At 43.7% G+C, this 21,470-nt stretch overlaps 1 protein-coding gene across 1 annotated transcript; it reads right to left on the bottom strand.

Annotated features, from left to right (window-relative positions):
- Positions 1-1,385: 1,385 nt before the first annotated feature.
- Positions 1,386-21,272, bottom strand: FAN1 (FANCD2 and FANCI associated nuclease 1). Its single transcript, XM_071568674.1, has 14 exons — positions 21,010-21,272; positions 18,527-19,921; positions 15,414-15,554; positions 14,770-14,965; positions 11,636-11,863; positions 10,443-10,574; positions 9,256-9,364; positions 8,412-8,531; positions 7,425-7,589; positions 6,316-6,484; positions 3,773-3,876; positions 2,830-3,024; positions 2,319-2,447; positions 1,386-1,634 (listed from the first exon to the last, which is right to left on the bottom strand). The coding sequence occupies exons 2-14, from the start codon at positions 19,797-19,799 to the stop codon at positions 1,497-1,499; spliced, it is 3,099 nt and encodes a 1,032-aa protein (XP_071424775.1). The 5' UTR covers positions 19,800-19,921; positions 21,010-21,272; the 3' UTR covers positions 1,386-1,496.
- Between the last annotated feature and the right edge of the window lie 198 nt (positions 21,273-21,470).

The raw sequence follows: 21,470 nt of genomic DNA, 5'->3' as shown, positions 1-21,470 counted from the left end.
CAGTGAGAAGTGTGTGTTTGTGTGTGTGTGCCCAGGCCTGCAGGTGTGTTCAGTGTGCCCCTGCCTGCAGTGCCACTGACAGAACTGCCTTGTTTTTGGATCAACACGTGGCAAGCTGGGCAAACACTTTGGCTTAGTCTCAGAGGGAAAGATATTAAAACCAAAAAACTTCTAACATACATTTAAGCAAAGGATGAAATCTTAAATTTGCCTCTAACAGAGACAGAAATCTGTACCTCAGATTGCTCTGGGCAGATTTCTAATGCTGTTGCTGTGATGTTCTAGAGTTCACCATTTCAACTGAAACTAAACCCTTTGTGCCTGATAATGATTTACTGAGTAAAGTAGCAGTGGCAGGAAGATGATGAAATCCTGATGCTGAGTTGTGAATGTGAAGTAAATGAGAGTCAATAAAAGTTCATACCTTTCCACAGCAAACTTCACATGGTTTTCTTTCACTTCCTCTAACAAAAAAAAAAAAGGGATGTGTGTGGGAGTGTTTTTGACCAAGAAAAGCAGGGACACTGTCCTGTAGAAAGATGATTAATAAAATAATGTGCAAATGATGTTAATTCCTTGCTGTATTCTGTTACAGTGTCTGCTGTTTGCATGGTAGGCAGATTTTCTGATAGCAGGAAAACTTAACTCAGTATGAAAATGAAGACTCCAGAGAAAAGATCTTGGCTGTGTGCTAAAATTGGGACAACCCAGGGGCTTTTGGTGTCCTGAAAGGGAAATCATCTTTTTAATTCCATTCCAATTGACTGATATTTCTGAATGAGCAAACAAATCAATTTATGTGGGGCAAAACTGACTGTAATGAATGACACACTGCAAATGAGTGTGGTCGTGTTGGCATTGACCAACTACTACCAGAAATACTCCCTTAGACAGGTAATACACATCTTCCCAACAGAGGGGCCTGTTAAATAAATTGTATTTTCATACACAGCACATTCAAACAGCATTGGGGTTTTATGCCTTGCTCTCTGCCATCATGGAGCATCTGTAATTTTTTATATTCAAGTGCAAAATTGAAGTAACATAATACTAAGTGGGGACAGGTAGAGAACCACACTGGTCCTGACAATCCCCTAAAGGTGCCGTGCTCGCCCCTGGCAAGGGAACTACACAGGCAACACAGAAATGGCCAGGACTTGATGCCCCAGATTGTGCATTGTAGAGGATGTTCTCAGGGGGCACCACGGTGATAGCAGCTGTTTCTCTTCACTGGCAAACCCCCCAGATAATCTCTAATAGAGTAAGTTATGAACTGTGCATAGAAGAGAAAGGCTCTGCCCTTCTGAACTCACAGTGACACGCAGTAAATCACAGTCTCAAATTGTACCTTAGGATGTTTTGTGCTAAAAAGCACTACAGTAACACTCCAAGAAGCCCGAATTTTAGAAGAACCTACTTTTAATCAGCAGCAGCCAGTGTTGAGTGATGCCCATTCCCTCAGAGCCCCCAGTTACCCCCGTGGTGAGGTGAGTGTGTCAGCTGAGGTGGCTGCTCCTGCTGCCCACGGCCTGCACGTGGCAAACCTCCACTGCCGCGCCCAGGCCCCGCAGCTCGCTCAGCCACAGCGTCTGCTTGGGCGACAGCCGGTCCTTGGGGCCCTTCACCTCCACCAGCTGCAAGGAAATGGCAGGGTTAGCAGTGAGCCTGGGGGAGCATCCCCACAGAGTAAGGATTCCTTTATGGCTGTTACATAGTAAACACCCACCAAAACACAGTGACCCTGGTGAATGAAGATCTCTCATACTCAAAAATCAAGCACCTGCAACCTCACCTGCTCCAGCTGATACTGCCACAACTTATTCAGGTATTCCAGAGAACTAATTTTTGCTATTCAGATGTTTTATAAAAACATAACAAGTTGCTCCAGCAGCTGAGGTGTCCAGTAGTCTTCTAGTACTTCCTACTCTACCATGCAAGACACAAAGCATGACTCTTTACTCAATTTTTGTAGCAAACACACACATAGTTATTGTAGACTCAGAGAGTTCAGTTTTTGTCTAAGTGGTGCCAGAAGAACCCCTTGCTAACAACAGTGTGTCTGACTGATTGATAACAGCTGCTTAATCAAAGACCTATTGCACACCAGTGCAGCCAGTGTTCATTCTTGCTGATCCTGATTATGCCCAAGAAAGCTACAGCACAGTGTGCTGAAAGAGCAGATAACCACCCTCTCCTCGTGGCTGCTGCAGCCGAGCTGTAACTGCCCCACAACAGGAAGGTACAGTGTGTGGGGGCTGTCCTGGCAGGTTAAGGTAAGACAGCTGAGCACGGAGCATTTCCAAGCTCTCCCAGCATACCTTGAAGTGCTGGCTGTGAGTGCTCCACACCACCAGGTCGGGCAGGCCCCCCCGGCAGTGACGCAGGTCCTTGGACAGTCGCCTGAACACACCACTCAGAAACTCCCCTCCAAGGCAAGAGACAAGGCTCTGCAAGAGAGGTTTGGGGAGCTGGTTGAGTTTGTCTTTAATTTCCTGTAGAGCCATTTCCCAACCCTCACAAGAACATTGTATGGTCCAGCTCAGCTTTTTGTTTAGTCTCAAGCAACAGCAAACATAAGTAGATGTTTTCTACAGCAATTTCCCTGCTGTGTTCCCAACTGCTGTTGCAGCAAAAGCGACCACATCAGAAAATTGTAACAGTACTTGAGCAGGGACTTCAGCACAAGGCTCCCTCTTCTCAATTCCTCCCTCTCACTACTCTCCCTCTGCCATGACTCAGTACCACCTCTGACACACCAGGGCCATCCATGTGTGATTGAATGGCAAGCAAGCCTAATCAGAGTGCCCATGCTGGGCAACAGTCACTTACCTGCACTTGCTGGAGGGAAGCAAAACGGCCCCAGCTCACTAATGCTGCTGCTTTTCCCTCCTGAGTGGTCCAGACGTCAGCAATCAACTGTGCCAGTGTCTCTGAGGAAGCTGAGTGAAGCTGCTGCAGTCTGGCCTCAATGACATCCCTCCTGTTCTCATAGAAGCTGTCAGTGTACAGATCCAGGGGACATGTCTGTATGAAAAGGTAAACACATCTCTGAGGACCTGCCAGCACAGCAGCATTCCCAGAAGGACAGTGCCCTATTTCATCATTTTCCTAACTACAAATTCACTCAAACATTGAACTCATCTAACTTGAACATGTCCACCACACAGACATTCATTAAATTCCATTTTAACACCCAGTGCAACAAACTTTTCTACTTAAGGTACCTCATACTCATATAAAATTATTATTGTTGTTTTCTTATTTGTTTGTTTGTCTAAAAGGAGGGATGGAGCCAAAAGCACAGACATGGGGAGGGGGGGCATTAACAAACCTGAGTTTAAAAATTGGTCATGCTTTTAAAGGCTACTGAAATGAAAAACACCTTTTTTTTTTTTTCTTTTTTTCCCCTTTTTTCTTTTAATGGAACGTGTCACTTTCAAATGAGATGAACAAAGCTGTGGCAGAGCACTGTTCTTCACTAACTGTAAAGGAAATTTTGCCCAGTGAGCTCAGCTACAGGACACAGGCATTTAGCCAGATGAATCTCAGCCTATCTCACCATGAACCCAGACTGATACAGCAATTGGGTTACTGAGGATTACTTAGTAATAAACTCAACATAACAAACAATAAAATGAAGGAAATACCAAGATCTGTCTGGGAATTCCCTCAGAGTAAAATGTTTATCTAATCCCAAACAAGATTTTAACATGGTTACTGAGTCCATAGCAATGGGTAAATAAATTAACTAAAGAAAGCCTTTCAAAGTTACCTGATAGGAATTTCTGAAAACGTCGGGTATGTCATCCATGAAAATTACATCCCACATTAGAATCCCATAGAGTGTAAGAAACGTTGAGCCTTCCCCATGAATACCTAAAGGGCAAAATTGAACAAAAATGGAAACATCAATTTCTACAGCAATCTCATGAGGAAGTACAAACCACCAGGACCCAAAGCAGGAACAGGCCAGTTGTGGCTCATGCCCAGCTGGAGGCAGCACATACTCCCATGACAGCAGAACACTGACTGCACTCCATTCCCATGACAGCAGAACACTGACTGCACTCCATTCCCATGACAGCAGAACACTGACTGCACTCCATTCCCATGACAGCAGAACACTGACTGCACTCCATTCCCATGACAGCAGAACACTGACTGCACTCCATTCCCATGACAGCAGAACACTGACTGCACTCCATTCCCATGACAGCAGAACACTGACTGCACTCCATTCCCATGACAGCAGAACACTGACTGCACTCCATTCCCATAACAGCAGAACACTGACTGCACTCCATTCCCATGACAGCAGAACACTGACTGCACTCCATTCCCATGACAGCGGAACACTGCACTCCATTCCCATGACAGCAGAACACTGACTGCACTCCATTCCCATGACAGCAGAACACTGACTGCACTCCATTCCCATGACAGCAGAACACTGACTGCACTCCATTCCCATGACAGCAGAACACTGACTGCACTCTATTCCTGTCCCCTCTCCCTGTTGCTGCCTGGCCAGTGGCCCTCAGCCACAGCCCAGCCTTGAATCACTGCCCTTCCACAAGGCTTACTTGGACAATTTTTAAATAAATAACTTTTTAACATTAAAAAGCAGTATCTTGAAAACTAAATGGTTATATAGATGCTATATATATTATATATACACACATACACATATGCATACAAATACATATATGGAGCTGTGCATATCCATATCTGTACACACATGTATTCACCTGTATGTCTACACATGTGCTGCAAAAAGCACTCACCAGCAGACCAATGCCCAGCCAGCACACACAGTGCAATACATGAAAAAACTAATGTTTGGATATATAAAACTGGTTTTATTATATTTACATATATATATATATATACACACACATATAGATACATGTACCTGTATGTATACATAGATGTGTGTATATATGTAATATACCACATTTATATATATAACATTTTTTTCTCAATATATGACATTTTTGAGCAATAATGGCTGAGCAGCAGTCTGCTAGAGGTCACTGCTTTTCCATCATGTTTTTTTTCATCCCTGTCACTTATTAACCACAGGAAGACACATATATGTATGAACACATACATATGAACACACACACACACACACACATACATATAAGGAAACACTTTTGCACTGTGAAGGTGACAAAGCAGTGGCACAGGTTGCCCAGCCAGCCTGTGGAGTCACCCTCCCTGGGGATACTCAACAGCTGGATGTGGTCCAGGGCAGTGGCTTTAGAGCAGAGGGTTGGACAAGGTGACTCCCAGAGCTCCCTGCCAACCTCAGCTCTGGGAGGTGTGTTCTGTCATTAGTGTATTGGTGTATTACCTATAGTATTATAGGTAATGTTACATGTCAAACATACAGATCAGAGAGTGGGTGTGTTATTATGCACTATACAGTGTATGATGCACCATCCATCTAATAGAGAGAAGAGAGCAAGTGTGTGTTGGGGGTGTGTGCAGTGCTGGGCTGAGCTCTCTGGTTCATCAGGCCCAGAACTAAATCACAGCTGCCCACTGTGTGCTCAGGATTGTACCAAGCCACAGACATTAATGGTGAGTGGTGGAAGTCAGGAACTGAGTGGGGATTCTCCCAAATTCTGAATACTGTCATCTTCCCATTTACCCTTTTCTGATATGGCCACTTCTCCTGCAACAGTATTTGGGAACATATCAGTAGTATAAAACTGTATTAAAAATATAGATACAAATTTTATATTAAAAAATAACCTGCCTACCTGTCTGTATTTTGCTTTTTTTTCCTGTAAAACAGACCTGTGTATTCTTACTTGTCCATGGCTTTTCACAGCTCCTAAGTTGTAAAAATACACAAACAACTACTGACAGAGCCTTTAAAAAAAAGATGCCAAGTGCCTTGCTAGTGGTGTTTTCATGTTCTTCCAGTACCAGAAAGCATTTTCCTTAGTGACACTCCCTTAAATGACATTTTACTCTTAAGAAATAAAATAGCTGTTCACTGGCAAGAAAGCCAAGCAAGTGATTTTCTATGAAGATAAAGAAGAAACACATTTCAAAACCATCTTCAGTATACAAAGGCAAAAAATAATTAAAGGCCAGGAAGCAGGTCAGTTTGAAAATACATGTTAGAGCATTTTGATGAGAAAATGATGTATTAGAGACATTTGGGAAGGAAACAGAATCAGATTAAATTCTGGTCTAATGAAAGCAGCTGAAACTGGTCTGTTAACTAAACTGGTTAGCAAATAGCTTCTTTCCTTGCAAGGCATTTTACTGTAGAACAGCCCAAACAAACAGTAGTGTTACCCTGATCAAACCCATTCCTCCTGTAATGAGTTAATGCCAACTCCTCAACAGAGCACATGACTGTGGAACCAATGCAGTCCTCGCCTCCTTCTGCATCACCAACATCCTCCATGAGAAACACAGACTTGCCCATTCCCATCTGAGGACACATCTTTCCATTGATTGTAACCTGAACATATAAAAACATTTGGTTACTTTCCAGCATCACATTTAAAAAGCTTTAGTCTATGTATTTGGATCTTCCCTAAAACACACATTCCTCCTTTTCAGTTTTCTTCCAATCAGAATCAGACTTGTTTCCCAAAATCAAGTGAATAAAATTTAACCTGCCATAACTTGTGAAATTATTCTGTTTAGCTTTTGTAAACTGGCAATTTTTTCAGAAAAAAATGTCTAGCAAAAATGCTGGGCAGGTGGGAACAGCCTTTCTATATGCAGGAGCAGGAGAAAGAATATAGAAGGCTGAGGAGACTGATTCTGGACTGTAGGGAGAGACGTGGTGAGGAGAGAGAACAAGTGAGGCTCTGCTCTACCTTGCCCAGCAGAATTATCTTTACAATGGTGTGGAAAAGAAAGAGTTAAAAAAATCCATTCCAATATGATGTAAGTGTACCCCATTGAATATTTGCATAGTACATATTTAGAGTGCATAACTCCCAAAGGTTACTAAAAGATGGCATTTTTTTAGCCATTAATCTGATGCTGACAACAAGCTCAGAAGGTTACTATTACTTCTTGCACACAAAATGCTTGGCCTGTAGACAATGCACTGATTTGATAAGACTCTTCAGACAGAAAGGCTCTGAGGGTGTTACTGTTGAATTAGTGGAGTTTAGAGCTGATCAGATTCCTAACACAGAGAAAGCAATTCAAATTTAGCCAGTGTACAGCTGACTAACTTCAGCTAAGAAGCTGACCAGTGTAGAAGGGTTTGATTAGGAGCAGCTTTTGTTTTAGAAGCACATTTGTATTCATTTTCCTGCAGCACAAGACAGTCAGAGGCTGGCACAAAGCATGGAACAGGAGTCTCCCAGGTTACATTTTCTTGTCAGAGTAAAAAAGCCCTCCTGAGGTGTTATTCCTCAGGACCCAGCAGCACCCTTACTTACGTGTGTCACGTCCTGCACAGCCATGGCTGGCAGATCCTGCAGCAGGCCCCTGAACTGCCTGCAGCTGGGCGAGTCCCTGATGCGCAGCGCCCGCAGGTACAGCGAGAGGCGGTGCCCGGTGCGGACACGGGGGTCTGCCAGCCCCTTCCTGATGCAGCCCACGGCCTGGCAAGGAGCAGGGAACAAGCAGGCATTCAGAAACACCCATGAACACCTGTCTGTTCAAGAGCAATCGATTTAAGGAGCACAGAAACATCAATGTAACAACCAGCATACAAGGCCAATCAAGGATGAGGTAAATTCAGTATTCATTTTCTTAGGAGGAACTGATTGCCTTGATCTTGGGATTCCTACCACTACCTGCACTTTTAGGAGATCCTACTCCACTGTTCTTTTCATGAAAAATACTTTTAAAACATATTTTCAGACAAAGAATCATAGAATCATAGAATGGATTGGGTTGGAAAAGACCTCTGAGATCATCAAGTCCAACCCTTGGTCCAACTCCAGTCCCTTTACCAGATCATGGCACTCAGTGCCACGGCCAAGCTCAGCTGAAAAACCTCCAGGGATGGGGAATCCACCCCCTCTCTGGGCAGCCCATTCCAATGCCTGAGCACTCTCTCTGCAAAGAAGTTTTTTCTCATCTCCAATCTAAACCTCCCCTGGCAGAGCTTGAGCCCATCGTGCCCCCTTGTCCTATTGCTGAGTGCCTGGGAGAAGAGACCAGCCCCCACCTGGCCAGAACTTCCCTTCAGGCAGTTCCAGACAGTGCTGAGGTCACCTCTGAGCCTCCTCTTCTCCAGGCTGAACACCCCCAGCTCCCTCAGCCTCTTCCCACAGCACTTGTGCTCCAGTCCCTTCTCCAGCCTCGTTGCTCTTCTCTGGCCCCGCTCCAGCCCCTCAATCTCTTTCCTGAACTGAGGGCCCAGAACTGAACACAATACTGCAGTGTTTCCAGCTGCACAGCAGCAGCTGTTCAGATACCTTCTTGGTGTTTTTCAGATGCTGATGTAAATTCAGAGCCAGACGATCCCACCACCTCCCTCTGCTGTCAGCACAATACACATCCTGGGACAGGAGGGCCTGCAGCTCCTGCACTGCCTCCTGTAGCAATGGGATTGGATGGTCATCAGTTCAGCTACAAAGCCAAGTTCAAGTTAGCTTGTCATTTTTCCTTCTAATTAATGGACACTGTAAAACTTTGTCTCTGCACAATTCAAACCCAGTTTTTACTCTGCTACCCAATATACTCAGCTCAGGTGCATAGGTACATCTTAAAAACTCTAGAACAGGGATATTTTTATGCAAACTTACAGGTTAGCTGCCAAACCCACAGTATTTCTGTCCTTTCTGTATTCCTCATTGTATATGAAAAATACCCAAGTATTACTAGTTGCCTTTTTGCAGAGGTAAAGTCTTTTTCAGAATACTCTGGTTTGCTTTAACACAGAAGTCAGAGACCTCTGGAGATTTTAGCTCCCAAGGTGAAGAGGAAGGGATTTCAGAAGACTTCTGCTCCAAGTTTTCTCTTACAGAAAAATAATAACTAAACCTAGTGAAACACAGGTATCTTTAAATAACAAAACAAGCACATCACAGCAACAGTCTTATGCTGTATTACACATGGTAAACCTTCAAAGCATAAGGAGAAATCAAAACAATTTAAAACTTTCTAAAGCAGCACAAATTCCTTTAAAAGTATCCTGTTCCTAGAAGTGTAGCAATCCCTGCCAAACACTGTCACCATTTTCCAGCCACATCAGAAATGTAAATTGATGTACAATGCTACAAGATTAAACACATATCCCTATTCACTTCCCCACTTTACCTTGTACTTGTGAAGTCTCTGCAAAATCTCAACCCCTTGAGAGAGGATCCTTGTGTACACCCAGCCCACTGTGAAGCGGCGCAGGTACTCAGGTAAAGCCCTGTGATAGCTGAAAAACAAGAGCAGCTCAGGTCAACTGAAATAGGGCAATTTGAATCCTTAAACCTGTACCTAAAGCATTTACAAAAATTAAATGCTTTATATATCCAAACTGAACTGAAATGAGGATCCCAGCTGCAAAGTCAAGAACCCCAAGGTAAAGCAATAGCTCAGCTTAGGGAGCAGGTGCAAGCTGCCCTGTATTTTAGTTTCCCCAGCAGTGGAATTATTAGTTAATCAGGTTTACACAGGATACACAACAATAACTCATTACATCATGTTTTGTTACTGCCAAATCATTCTCATAAGTCAGAAGCTTAACTTTGGAAACATAGCTGAACAAAAGAAAAAGTCAAGAACAGTAATTTCCTGCCATGAAAGAAGATGAACATCTTTTCAGTAGGCAACTCTGTACTTCGAGGCAGAGTCTTTGAATGTCTTGTTAAAATCAAAATAGATTCTTCCACTGCCTTCAGTGTGAAATGGAACAGACTTACAAGTGATCCTCTATGAATATTGTTTTAAAGGAGTTGCCACGGAATTGAAAATAATGCTAAACATAAGATTCTAACTTTGGGTGTATCATTAAGCCAGAAAACAAAATAATTAGAAGAAAAACTGATGAAAAAAGCTTCAAAAGCAACACGTGTTATTTCAATTCTCAGATATTCATTAACACTTCCTGAATGACCCCCACTTGGAAGTCTAAAGACATGAATAATCCAGTATGTTTTCCCATAATGTCTGCAACATTCTCTTGTTGACACTGAATTTTAAACTCTGCTTACTGCCATTTGTTTGAAAGCCATAAAAACAAACTATGACAAGGGAAAAATAAGGCTCTTGTTCTCCTGCATTGGCACATAAAACAGCAATGTTTTAATGCTTTATCAATGCCTACCAATTAATTCCCAAGGTTTTATAACTTTCATATTATCACTTAAACAATCAGCAAGATCAAAACTTTGAAGAATATTAAAGCCTCTAAATTTATCAGGCTTAGATAAGCCTCTCTCAAAAGTTAAAGGACCAAAAGTAAATAATACACTTAACAGTTTCATAGGAACACAGGCTAGGTATTTCACTACCTTAGAGAGGGGTGGTTTTTCAGTTCACTCCAGGTTTGTTTAGCACACAAATACAGATTATGAGCTTCATCCCAGTTCCCATTTACCATTGCAGTGGTTATATCATTTGACAGATGAGCAGCAGTTGCATACCTGAGGGGAAAAAAAGCACAACAATTTTATTAGGCTCAAAATGCATCTAGAGTTAAAAGAAATCAATTCCTTCCCTTCCTGTTTCCAAAGACATTCAATCTTTGAATTGAATTCATTGTTCTTAATCTTCAGAGCTTAAACTAGAAGGGCACATTATGTTTAAAGTTACTGTAGTGGTTTTAGGTGGGCCTCAAATTAGCAGGCTCAGAGAATCTACGTGGGCTGGGAGAGACAGCTCTCACCTGCCTGGGTAACCCAGGAAATGTTTCATAGCAGATGATGCAAACCTAAGATGTGATGCAGCAGTGGGAGGTGTTTGGGCAGTTCCATCTATGGCAGAAGTAAAAGGAGAATGTGCTGCAGCTCTTCTGCTCTGTTGGGCCCTGCTCCTGCTGCTGCTGCCACTTGCCTTTTGTTTGAGTTCAGGGAAGTAGAAATAATTTGTTCTTATACCTTCTCTTTCTTGCAGAGTGTCTTTTAGAGTGCTTATGGATCTAGAGTAATGGGCTTTGTATTAACTGGGGAGTGGGAGGTTATTGCTTGTTATACATAACTTGTGTAAGTGTGTGTTATATTGTAGTTTTCTCTTAATTTTCTCTTTTCTCTATAAATACATATAGTTAGTTTCAGCATAAACCTGGTTTGGAGGTTCTTTTCCTCTCCCTCTTCTTTTTCCCTTGGCTGGTTGGGGTGGGGGAGGAACCCTTTCTCTCTGTACTTGGGCAGTTGGCATTTTGCCAGCTCAACCCAAGACAAGTTACAAACTAGAGAATATATTTTTTTATTAACTCAGAGTCCATTCTAATAATCAGCACAGCAAATGAAGAAAAAACTTTCACCAGCAGATGATCATGAAGCAAATAAATATGCTATTATGGCTCAAAATGCAACCCACTGTGAGTTCCAAGACCTACCTGGACACGAAAATGCATTTAAAATCATTGTAAAAGTACCTTTCCACATATTTGTATCAGGAGTTCCCCACGATGAGTTCTCACAAGTGCTGCAGTGAAGCTTTTCTAGCAATGAACCCCTTTCCAAGCTGCCAAAGCTCTCCATACCTGATCAGGTCGTCTCTGTCCTGGAAGAGCTGAGTTTTCCTGCTCACGGTGTAGGTGGGGAACACTGTGCGCCCCATGTGTGCCATGAGCACCGTCAGCAGCTGGCCCTGCCCGGCAGAGTCCTCCTCCTCCAGCGCCTCGGGCAGCGCGAACAGCAGCAGCACCCGGGAGAACACGGCCCGGGGGCCTTTGCACACCCTCACACACCTCCCAGCCAGCTCCTTCACCCTGGGAGCACAAAGAAAATGATTGCCTGTTATGGGTTTAGCCAAGTAGGCCAAGAAGTTAGGCTTTAAAGTTCAAATTAGGCCTGAAATTGTCAGCTGACTTGAGCTGGACTGAGCTAGCTAACAGCTGACTTCTTCTGGACAATAATACTGTATTCCATACCATATTGCATCATCTCAAAAGGGGTAAGAGCTGGTGTGTGGGTGTGGCTTGGGCAGTTGCTTCACAGCTGTGGTGCCAGCAAGACACTCTGCTGTCCCAGGAGGGATGGGGAGGCCCAAGCCCAGAGCACCGGCTTAACATCATGTTATCTGAGGGAAGTAAAACGTTTGTTCTTAGCTCTTCTCTCTGCTTAAGTCTGTCTCTGAAGAACCAACTTCTCTGGAATGATTTGTAGTTAAAATGGTAGAATTTGTGTTTACTGGGAAGTGGGAAGTTATTTCTTGTTGTACATAACTTGTGTGTGTGTTATATTGTGGTATCCTCTTAATTTTCTCTTTTCTGTATAAATACATGTAGTTAGTTTCAGCATAAACCTGCTTTGAGGGTTTTTTTTTCCTCTCCCTCTTCTTTTTTTCCCTTGTCTGGTTGGAGGGAGGAGGAACCCTCTTCACTCTGTCCTGGACAGTTGGCGTTTAGCCAGCTCAACCCAGGACATTGCCATCAGTCATTTTTACCATCACTTGCAAAAATGAAATTATACCTGTGATGGGTTTGATCCGTGGCTTCCTCAGTAACCAGGTGTAACTAAGGAAGTGGACATAAGTATTCCACACGTGTTTTCCATGTAAGAGTAGCAGGAGGGGAGATAGGAAGGAGTTTAGTCTTCCTTCCTCCTGCAAGGCTTGGAGGAGCAGGACAAACCTACAGGGTCCCTTGTTTCAGTTGGTTTCCTAGCCCGGGACGTGGTGAGGTTGTACCATTGCCTGTTCTCCTCCTTTCTTAAAGTTTTTGATTATATTTGTCTGTTTCGTTTGGTTTGGTTTGGTTTTGTCTCTCCTTATTCCTTGTTACCCATTCCCTCTTCCCTTTTCCCTTTTGCCCTGGGGTGGGGGCCCACATAGTGTGTACAAATTGCATATGTGGTTGTAGATGTTAGAAAAATATAATTTCTGTTTTAATTCAGTTCAGTTTCTTTTGAGTTCTTTTCAGGTTTTTTTTTCCTTTCCTCGGAAGACTTTGGGAGGAGGCAGAAGGGCAGTCCAGGGTTGGTAAAAGAACTAGGCCAAACCTAGACAATACCAAATGAAGTATGAGAATAATTTTTTTCCAAGTCTATTAATGCATAAACTTGATTTTCCTTGAATAAAAAGCAGATATACCATATAATAAATGTAACCTCGAGTGAAAATCCAACTAAATGCATTAACTAATAAAAAGTTCAAGGGCCAAACTTCCAGCAGAACAGAATCAGAACTAATTGCCCTTCAGATGCAGTCACACCTGTTGCTGTGGCAGCCAGGACCATAAATTGTTGATTTATGGCATGGTTTGCTCCTAGAGCAGCATTTACAGACCCCAGTTTGAGATCCACTGTTTCAGGGTACCTCCATTAGCCCACTTTCATCCAGCCTCTTCATACAAGACAAAACTTTTGTCACTTGTCCACTGGACAACACAGATTTAAAACTAGATTTTCTGTGATCTCCTGGGATGACCAGTATTTCAGCTGTCATCCACAGCAAAGGGCAGTACACTCCCAAAGCCAGGCAAGAACTACCAGCCTCTGCACTGGAAGTAGGGAGTAAGACAGCCCCAAGTACTTCTTTGGAATGTAACTAATTTTCCCAGGTTCCTTTCCATTTTTCTAGCTTTTCTCTGTATAATTTTAGACACTATTCTGAAAACAATTTTGTTTCTGTTCAGCATATTTATATAAATTGTGTATCCTGCACCATCATGTAGTTCAAATGTTTGGTATCAAAGAGGAAAAATGAAATTATGGATTTTCATACCGAAGTTTTCTATATCTGGATTAGAATGAGGAAACAAACATAAAATAATGAAAGATGACCTTCATGATTCACATTATAATTATTCTTCATGGAGGAATGATTTTGAAGTTCTTCTTCCAATACTAGGCCCCTTTTAATACAAGGAATTCTGTGGAAAATCACATGATAGCTTTGGGGGAGGACTATTTGTCCAATAAACATATCTGTGCAAAACTTGACAAAGCTTTATACCCCCCTCATTTGAAAAGGAATGTCCCAGGAAAGGTAAGGTATGTTCCTACAGCAAAGTACATACTGACTTTTGCCAGCTTTCTATCCAACCTGAATTTTACACAGAAAGGATTCCACAATTACTGAGTTCAGACCCTAACAGGAGTGATTAGTTCAGCATCTTAAACCTGAATGTGGACCCCAGGAGACCTGGAAGTCAAGGGCATCTGAGACACCCAACTGTGACAGCCACAGTGAAGGAAACATCCACAGGAAAGAACATTCGTCAGCAAAGAAACTTTTCCCTTACCAGAAGGAGGCTCTATGCTAAAGTACACAGTCAATCCCAAAAAAGAGATTATTGGTCTCCTCTAATTCTGCCAAAAGAGCTAATGGAGCAAATGAACATCAGACAATTGTTTTAATAGGCACTGACCTTCCCCATATCTTCCCAGACGTTTTTCTGCACTGATTCTGCTTTACAGAATTCAGAAATGTTTCTCCATACAACCAAGTAACTTTGAAGACAGATAATCATGCCCACAGCTGAAAGCATGACATAGTTTAAGAAAAGTCCAGTATTTACCCCTCTGTTTGACTCACTGTGAATCAAAATGTAATGCTGCCCTTTTTTACTAATAAATTTACCAAATGCCTTCCTCTCTTTGAAACAGCATCAAGATTTCAGTCCTTGGAAATGCAACTTACATTCACCTGTAAGATTTAACTATAAACACTTACCTTTTTAAAATCACTGTCCCAACACCAGTCTGACTCCTGCTGAAGACTGAAGGCTGTTTTGCCAACCTCAGAAAATCATCCACGAGTTGCTGTTTCTGAGCATTTGGGTTTGGCAAGTGAAAGATCTTTGCCAATGCTTTGAGCTCAGGGGCTGAAAGCAGATCCAACCCTTCACTCAGGTCTTCCAGTTCAGACTCTAAAAGCAAAATGATGCACACACATTCAGTGTGTGTTACACACATACACTCAAGGAACAGTTATAGTACACTCATATAACCTGGTACTAATCTACTGGTTTAAATTTTCAATGAATTATCAGTGTTATCTGGTTCACCTGGAAATTCTTGTGGACCTTCTTGTGAACCTCTTCACAGGTCCAGTTTGAAAGAATGGAACAACCAGAAAAAAACACCCTTTACAACTTCAAAACAAAAGCAAACATTAAAATTGCTGTTCAGAAATGCTGTCTTCCCCACTGCCTGATTTGCACTATATTATTCACAGCTCATCTTACCTACCTGCAAACTTCCTTCTGTTCCTCCACTTCTCTTCCCAAGGCACAGACAAGCCTGTGGTGCACTGGGCCCCCACCATGACACAAGTGCAGCAGGGGCTTTTTTAACATTTATCAGTGCTGGCCTTACCTGTTTGCAGAAATCTGGCTCCAGCCAGTTCTTCAATCATTGGTGCCAAATCCACACTGATCTCTCCATACTCTATTTTGTTCACCTTTAACCAGTTGAGTTTGCGTTGGAAAAGTCTGACATACAACTTCTGCCCAGCAGCTGCAAATTTGAGTTAAAGAAAAGGATAAAATGAGGAGTAAATTCAGAGCACAGGACTATGCAAAATCACTGCCCTACCCAGAAACATTGCTTTGATGCAGGTATTCTCTGAAACACATTTTACATGTCCCCAAGTTCTACAAACAAACTACAAAACAGCAGATCTCACCTTTCCAAGTAATTAATAAACTTACTAGAATCTTTTAAGTTTTGTAGGTAGAAAAGTATTAGGATGTATTTTGTAGGTATTGTGCATTGCTAAAATGCTTTTTGACATGCTTACCTTTTAAGAAATAATTTTTTTATAGGAAAAGACAACTTCATTTTTCAACTCTGCATATTTTGATATAAATTGGTCTTTTTGCTTTCTTAAGCAGTCATTCAATAACCAAATATTTCATGCTGGGGAACAAAAGAAGCAGTAGTCTGACAGAATAATTCCACAATCACAGAATACCTCTCTGTGCAGCAGCCTTCAGAGTCTTTGTTTTTCAAAGATATGCCTGGTTTTACTAATGTATCTACTGAAAACAATAGAAAAAATTCTGCTGTTCATTTGATTTTTATCAGTGTTCTCTTATACTTTAAAAAGACTTTTTAAATGCTAATGATGCTGAAATTCAACAAAATAGCTTATTAAATTTTAGCTGAAAATAGTCTAGATATTGTTACTACATTTAACAACCTTTTGAATACTTAATTCAATTCTCATTAGCTTCTAAATTTTCTATCCCTGTCTCCTGCTGCTTAACTGACACTGATTATTAATAAAAGTAGACACACAACATAAAAGACACAATAGACAGATAACCTTTACATATTTATTTAACTCTTCTCCCATCCTTCAGAGAGTTGTTCAGCCTTTTCTTTAATCCAATGTTTCCAGGATCAATTCACTGACAGAACTACTTTCAGACATATTAGCTTGTCATTTTCTCTGTGAGGTTAGAACTCCAATTTTTACAACTCTGGAGAAAGGAAAAAGGTGAACAAATAGATATCCTTTCTCCAGACCCTGAACTGACCAAACTAGGCCATGGGAGGATTGTTTCCTCTCTCAAGGATTTGAATGGCAAATAGAGGAATACAAAGATATTGTGCAAGTAATTGCTTCTCAGGCATCCTGTTCTGCAGTGCATTCATTATCTTTGGAGGTTTGGGGCATTCTTTTTATTTCCAGTTCTTAAGAAAGTTTCAGGTATATTACTGAGATTAAAAATCTGCTCTAAGTTGAAATATTATCATTAAAAAAGTGCAGAAGGTCTTGGAAAAGTTCACCCTCTATGAGGGTCACCAAAACACAACATAAAACATTTGTTTTCTGTACCTGGGTTCCCCTGGTAACTCTAAATCAATGTTTTTCAGATTCAATTTTTCTATTGTATGAAAGCTGAAAGGAGGATTTCACTGAGTGTAACCACAACTATGAATTTGCATTTAAATTATTCCAATTGCACCTTGTTGCAAAATTAAACATGAAGAATACAAAAATTATGGTTTTAATATCACACCTAATCTCAGGCAGAACTCACCTTGAGCACAAAGCCTGACACTGCACTGCAGGTTACTGGCTATGGACACACCTCTGCTTTGCCCCACTTTCATCTACTGTTCCCAACACTCAAAAAACAGGCAGGGCTCTACATTTCATAGGAAGCTTCACAAGTCTTCATAGTAAACTTCATAAACTTCAGTGAGGCAGAGATGTCTCACTGAAGAATGGTAGACATCTCAGCAGAAAATAATGAAATACTGGAAAACACCTTTATTTGAGTAACTTCATAGTACTAGAAACGTGTGGGGGTTTTTGTTGTGATAACTGGAAGACAACACTTGCTTGGAAGAAAATTCTAATGTGGGACAGATAACTCATCTACCTGAACTTTTAAAGTATTCTGTCTGGTATGTCCTGAAGGCAAAGACATCCATCTGTCAGTTGTCCAGAATTTGTTACCTATTGAGTCAATGCTACCAGATCACTTCTCACAGCTCAGTCCTTGTGCTTTTCCTACCCTGCAAAGAAAGATTGTTCTGTCTGTGACCGTGGCATTCAAGGCAGACATGGGTTTACCAGCACCACTTTGCAGTAATTCTTTCTATATTCTGAACTCCTGGGAGAAGGGAATTCTGAGATCACACTGCTGAAGGAGAAATAAGCACTTCCTTTATTTAACAGAACAAGCTCCTATTACTGGTCAGGGTTGTGCCCATCCAGAGAAGGGAGTGTGAAATGCAGAATACCCTCAAAGCCTCCTTTAGTATTTGTCAAAGTAGCCAAAGCCTGCATACACTACTGACCTAACAGTGAGTTTATTGCTAGATATGCATAAATGTGCATTTACTGCTTGCCTCAGAGAGCAAATAATTACAGTTTTGTTGCTTCTGTTCCCTTCTTTATATATTCCCCTTTTAACTATCACAATATAAACAAGGCATTATCAAGCTCCAAGATGTCACTACTGTGATGGCCTGGAGTGCACTCACAGGCTCAGCAGCCCCACCCCAGCCCCCACAGACTTGGCTGCTGGTGTCCAAGGCCAGCTGGGATCTGTGCAACTGTGTAAGCTCAGCTCAGGCTGCTGGGAGGGCTGAGGGAGGCTTTGTCAGGGCCTCCCCCCATTCTCCCAGCAGCTGTACCCAAGCCCAGACTGGTGGCCTGCACTCTTGCTGTGACATGTCAGTGCCCAGCCAGACCCCTCACTGACTTGGCTTCACCTGACTCATCACTACTGACCTCCCTGAAGACCTTTCCTACAAGACTCAATCATTTATCAATACCTTCCATTAAAATATTAGGAGAGTTTACTCACAAGAAGCCACTGAGGGATACATCTCCTGACAAAAATGTGCTTCTTCCCTTCAGGAGTTCACCAAGTTAAATTGCCCATTGATATAGCACTTCTCACATGGAACTATGCAAACAGTTCTCTCTACAGGAGGTAATGTGAAAATGTATTTTTACAAAAAGATACCTGATAATTTGTAGAACTTGTTTATAATGTTCATATCTTGCTCATCAAATAGTCTGGCATCATCTTCATTCTCTAACACTGCTCGCAGCACTACTAAAAAGTTCTGGAGGTAGTATGGGCGACCAGGAGAGCTGGGCACAGAGGAAACCTCATTTGTTTTGTCTAAAATGTCACCAGAGGGGACCTTTTCCACAGTTTCCAACAAAGTATGGTTCATCTCATACTTAAAGTCTTCAAGAACTTCCACAGGAAGCACCTGTGCATCAGCCTCGCTAAGGCAATTCTGTGCATCACAGTTCACTTCTGTCTTGGAAGAAGGAATAAACTGGGTGTGAGGCTGAGCCTTGGAGTCCAACTCACTGGTCAGCTCTGGTGAAGTATCAATGGTCAGAGGTTCTTCAAATTTATCAGGACTAAGTGTCACACCTTCAGACCTGCTTTCTGTTTTGGTGCTCCTTGTACCATTTGGGAATCCTTTGTCATTATCAGCTGGTAAGGATACCTGAACTGTATCTATAAGGTCTTCTTGATTACATTGGTTTAATTCTTTTTGAAATTCCAGAGCCCTCTTTGAAAACTTTTGTTCCTGGTGCTCTCTCTGCACAAGCTGATTTTCTTTCTGAGAACTATGCCCAGCATAAATCTCAGCAGCAGCATCAGCATCATCATCCAGTGCTGCAGCACTTCCACATGTACTGTGAACAGCTGGAGGGGAAGAGTTGATCTCTTTGTACACAACCTGTTTTCCTCCCCGGGCACAACATCTTCTGGACAGTTTTGATGACAAACTTCCCAAAGAGACTATTTTAACTGTCTGAGCCTGTGATTCATTGTTAACACTAAAGACTGACCTATTATTGCTAAAATAAGGACTGACCTGTTGTGCTGCCCTGCTTTCTGCTTTCAATGAATTGCTTTTGGAGGGACTTGTTTCCAGATTTAAGATGTTTTTTGAAAAGTATGAGCTGGAATTATTGTTCACATTTGCAGCTGGGGGGCTCTTATTCCTCAGAGGGTCCCGTGTCCCATCAATGGCACCACTCTCACCATGGCTTCTCTGACATGTTTCATCCATGTGCTCATTTATTCCATACCTTGGCACCAATTGCCCACACATGGGACAGCTAATTTTGGCAGGGGGAACATTATTAAAAAAGGAAGTAATAGAGGAGGATGATGAAGGTATAGAAGGTGTTCCTTTTTTCTTCTTACTGTTACTGAGTGACAAACTTATTCGAGATCTTTTGATTCCTGAAGACTTATCTTCTGCCATTACAAAACTTCACAGCATTTACATGGCATAGACAATTCCATTTGGGCCATATTTCCTTATTCTGTAATACTTAAAAGACTTTTCTTGGCTTTGCATTTTCCATCTGTAAACCTTTGACATGCCTTCAAGAAAAAAAAAAGATAATGAATGGTCTTGTAAGGTCCCAAGCCAAAGTTCAGCAGAGAAGAGAATATTAAAGCCTACAAACAGAGAGGTCAAGCAACCCTGAATTGCTGCTGTTCTTCAGCTTGCCTTACCACACACACTAGAACTGCCAGGCTCAACACTGCAGCTGGCTTTAAATGGAAATTTTGCCTCAGCTTTTCATTTACATCATTAAGTCAACCTGATATTTTACAGTCAAGTCCTCTAATTGTCACAGAATCACAGAACTGTCAGGGTTGAATGGATCTCTGGAGATCCTCCAAGTCCAACCCCCTGCCCAGGCAGGTCAACTGGAGCAGGTGACACAGGAACGTGTCCAGGTCCAGGTGGGTTTGATGTCTCCAGAGAAGGAGACTCCACACCCTCCCTGGGCTGCTGTTCCAGGCTCTGCACCCTCACAGTAAAGAAGCTCTTCCACACTCAGGTGAAACTTTATGGCCAGGGCACATTTCGTGACTACCTTCTTTGCTCTTGAGAGGCACATTGTTTTCGGTGCCTGCTTTTCTGGAGCACACCTGCCCAGGCTGCCCCGGGCCCGGGCCGGGCTCCCACATGGGATGGTGGCGCCCCGTGTGCCCGACCCCATTCCCATGCCGGGTGCCAGACACCATTCCCATGCCCTGTGCACTACCCCATTCCCATGCCGGGTGCCAGACACCATTCCCATGTCCTGTGCCCTGCCCCATTCCCATGCCGAGTGCCAGACACCATTCCCATGTACTGTGCCCTGCCCCATTCCCATGCCGGGTGCCCTGCCCCATTCCCATGCCGGGTGCCAGACACCATTCCCATGCCCTGTGCCCTGCCCCATTCCCATGCCGGGTGCCCGACCCCATTCCCATGCCCTGTGCCCTGCCCCATTCCCATGCCGGGTGCCCGACACCATTCCCATGCCCTGTGGCCTGCCCCATTCCCACGCCGGGTGCCCTGCCCCATTCCCATGCCGGGTCTAGGCCCGCCTGCCCCTCTCGGGCCCTCCCCGTGCCCGCAGCCCCCGCAGCGCACCCTGAGCCTCCCCCGGCCCGACTCGCCCCTCCCCACGCACCGGCACCTCAGCCCCGCGTCGCTCCTGGGGCCGTGAGGGACCAAACCAGGCCGTGGGGAGCCGTGAGAGGCCGAGAGGGGCCGGGCCGGGCCGCGAGAGGCGGGGCGAGGCGGGGCTGGGCCCTGAAGGACTGTGCCCTGAAGGGCTGTGCGGCCGGGTCGGGAGTGGGTGGTGGAGCCGGGAGGGGCCGGGCCGGGCCGGGAAGGGCTGGTGGAGCCGGGAGGGGCTGGTGGAGCCGGGAGGGGCCGGGCCGGGCCGGGCCGGGAGTGGGTGGTGGAGCCGGGAGGGGCCGGGCCGGGCCGGGAGGGGCTGGTGGAGCCGGGAGGGGCCGGGCCGGGCCGGGAGTGGGTGGTGGAGCCGGGAGGGGCCGGGCCGGGCCGGGAGGGGCTGGTGGAGCCGGGAGGGGCCGGGCCGGGCCGGGAGGGGCTGGTGGAGCCGGGAGGGGCCGGGCCGGGCCGGGA

The sequence above is a fragment of the Pithys albifrons genome, chromosome 13 (genome assembly GCF_047495875.1).
Source record: "Pithys albifrons albifrons isolate INPA30051 chromosome 13, PitAlb_v1, whole genome shotgun sequence".
Lineage (NCBI taxonomy): Eukaryota > Metazoa > Chordata > Aves > Passeriformes > Thamnophilidae > Pithys > Pithys albifrons.
The sequence above is the reverse complement of the archived record's forward strand: the minus strand, read 5'-3'. Positions and strand labels throughout refer to the sequence as shown.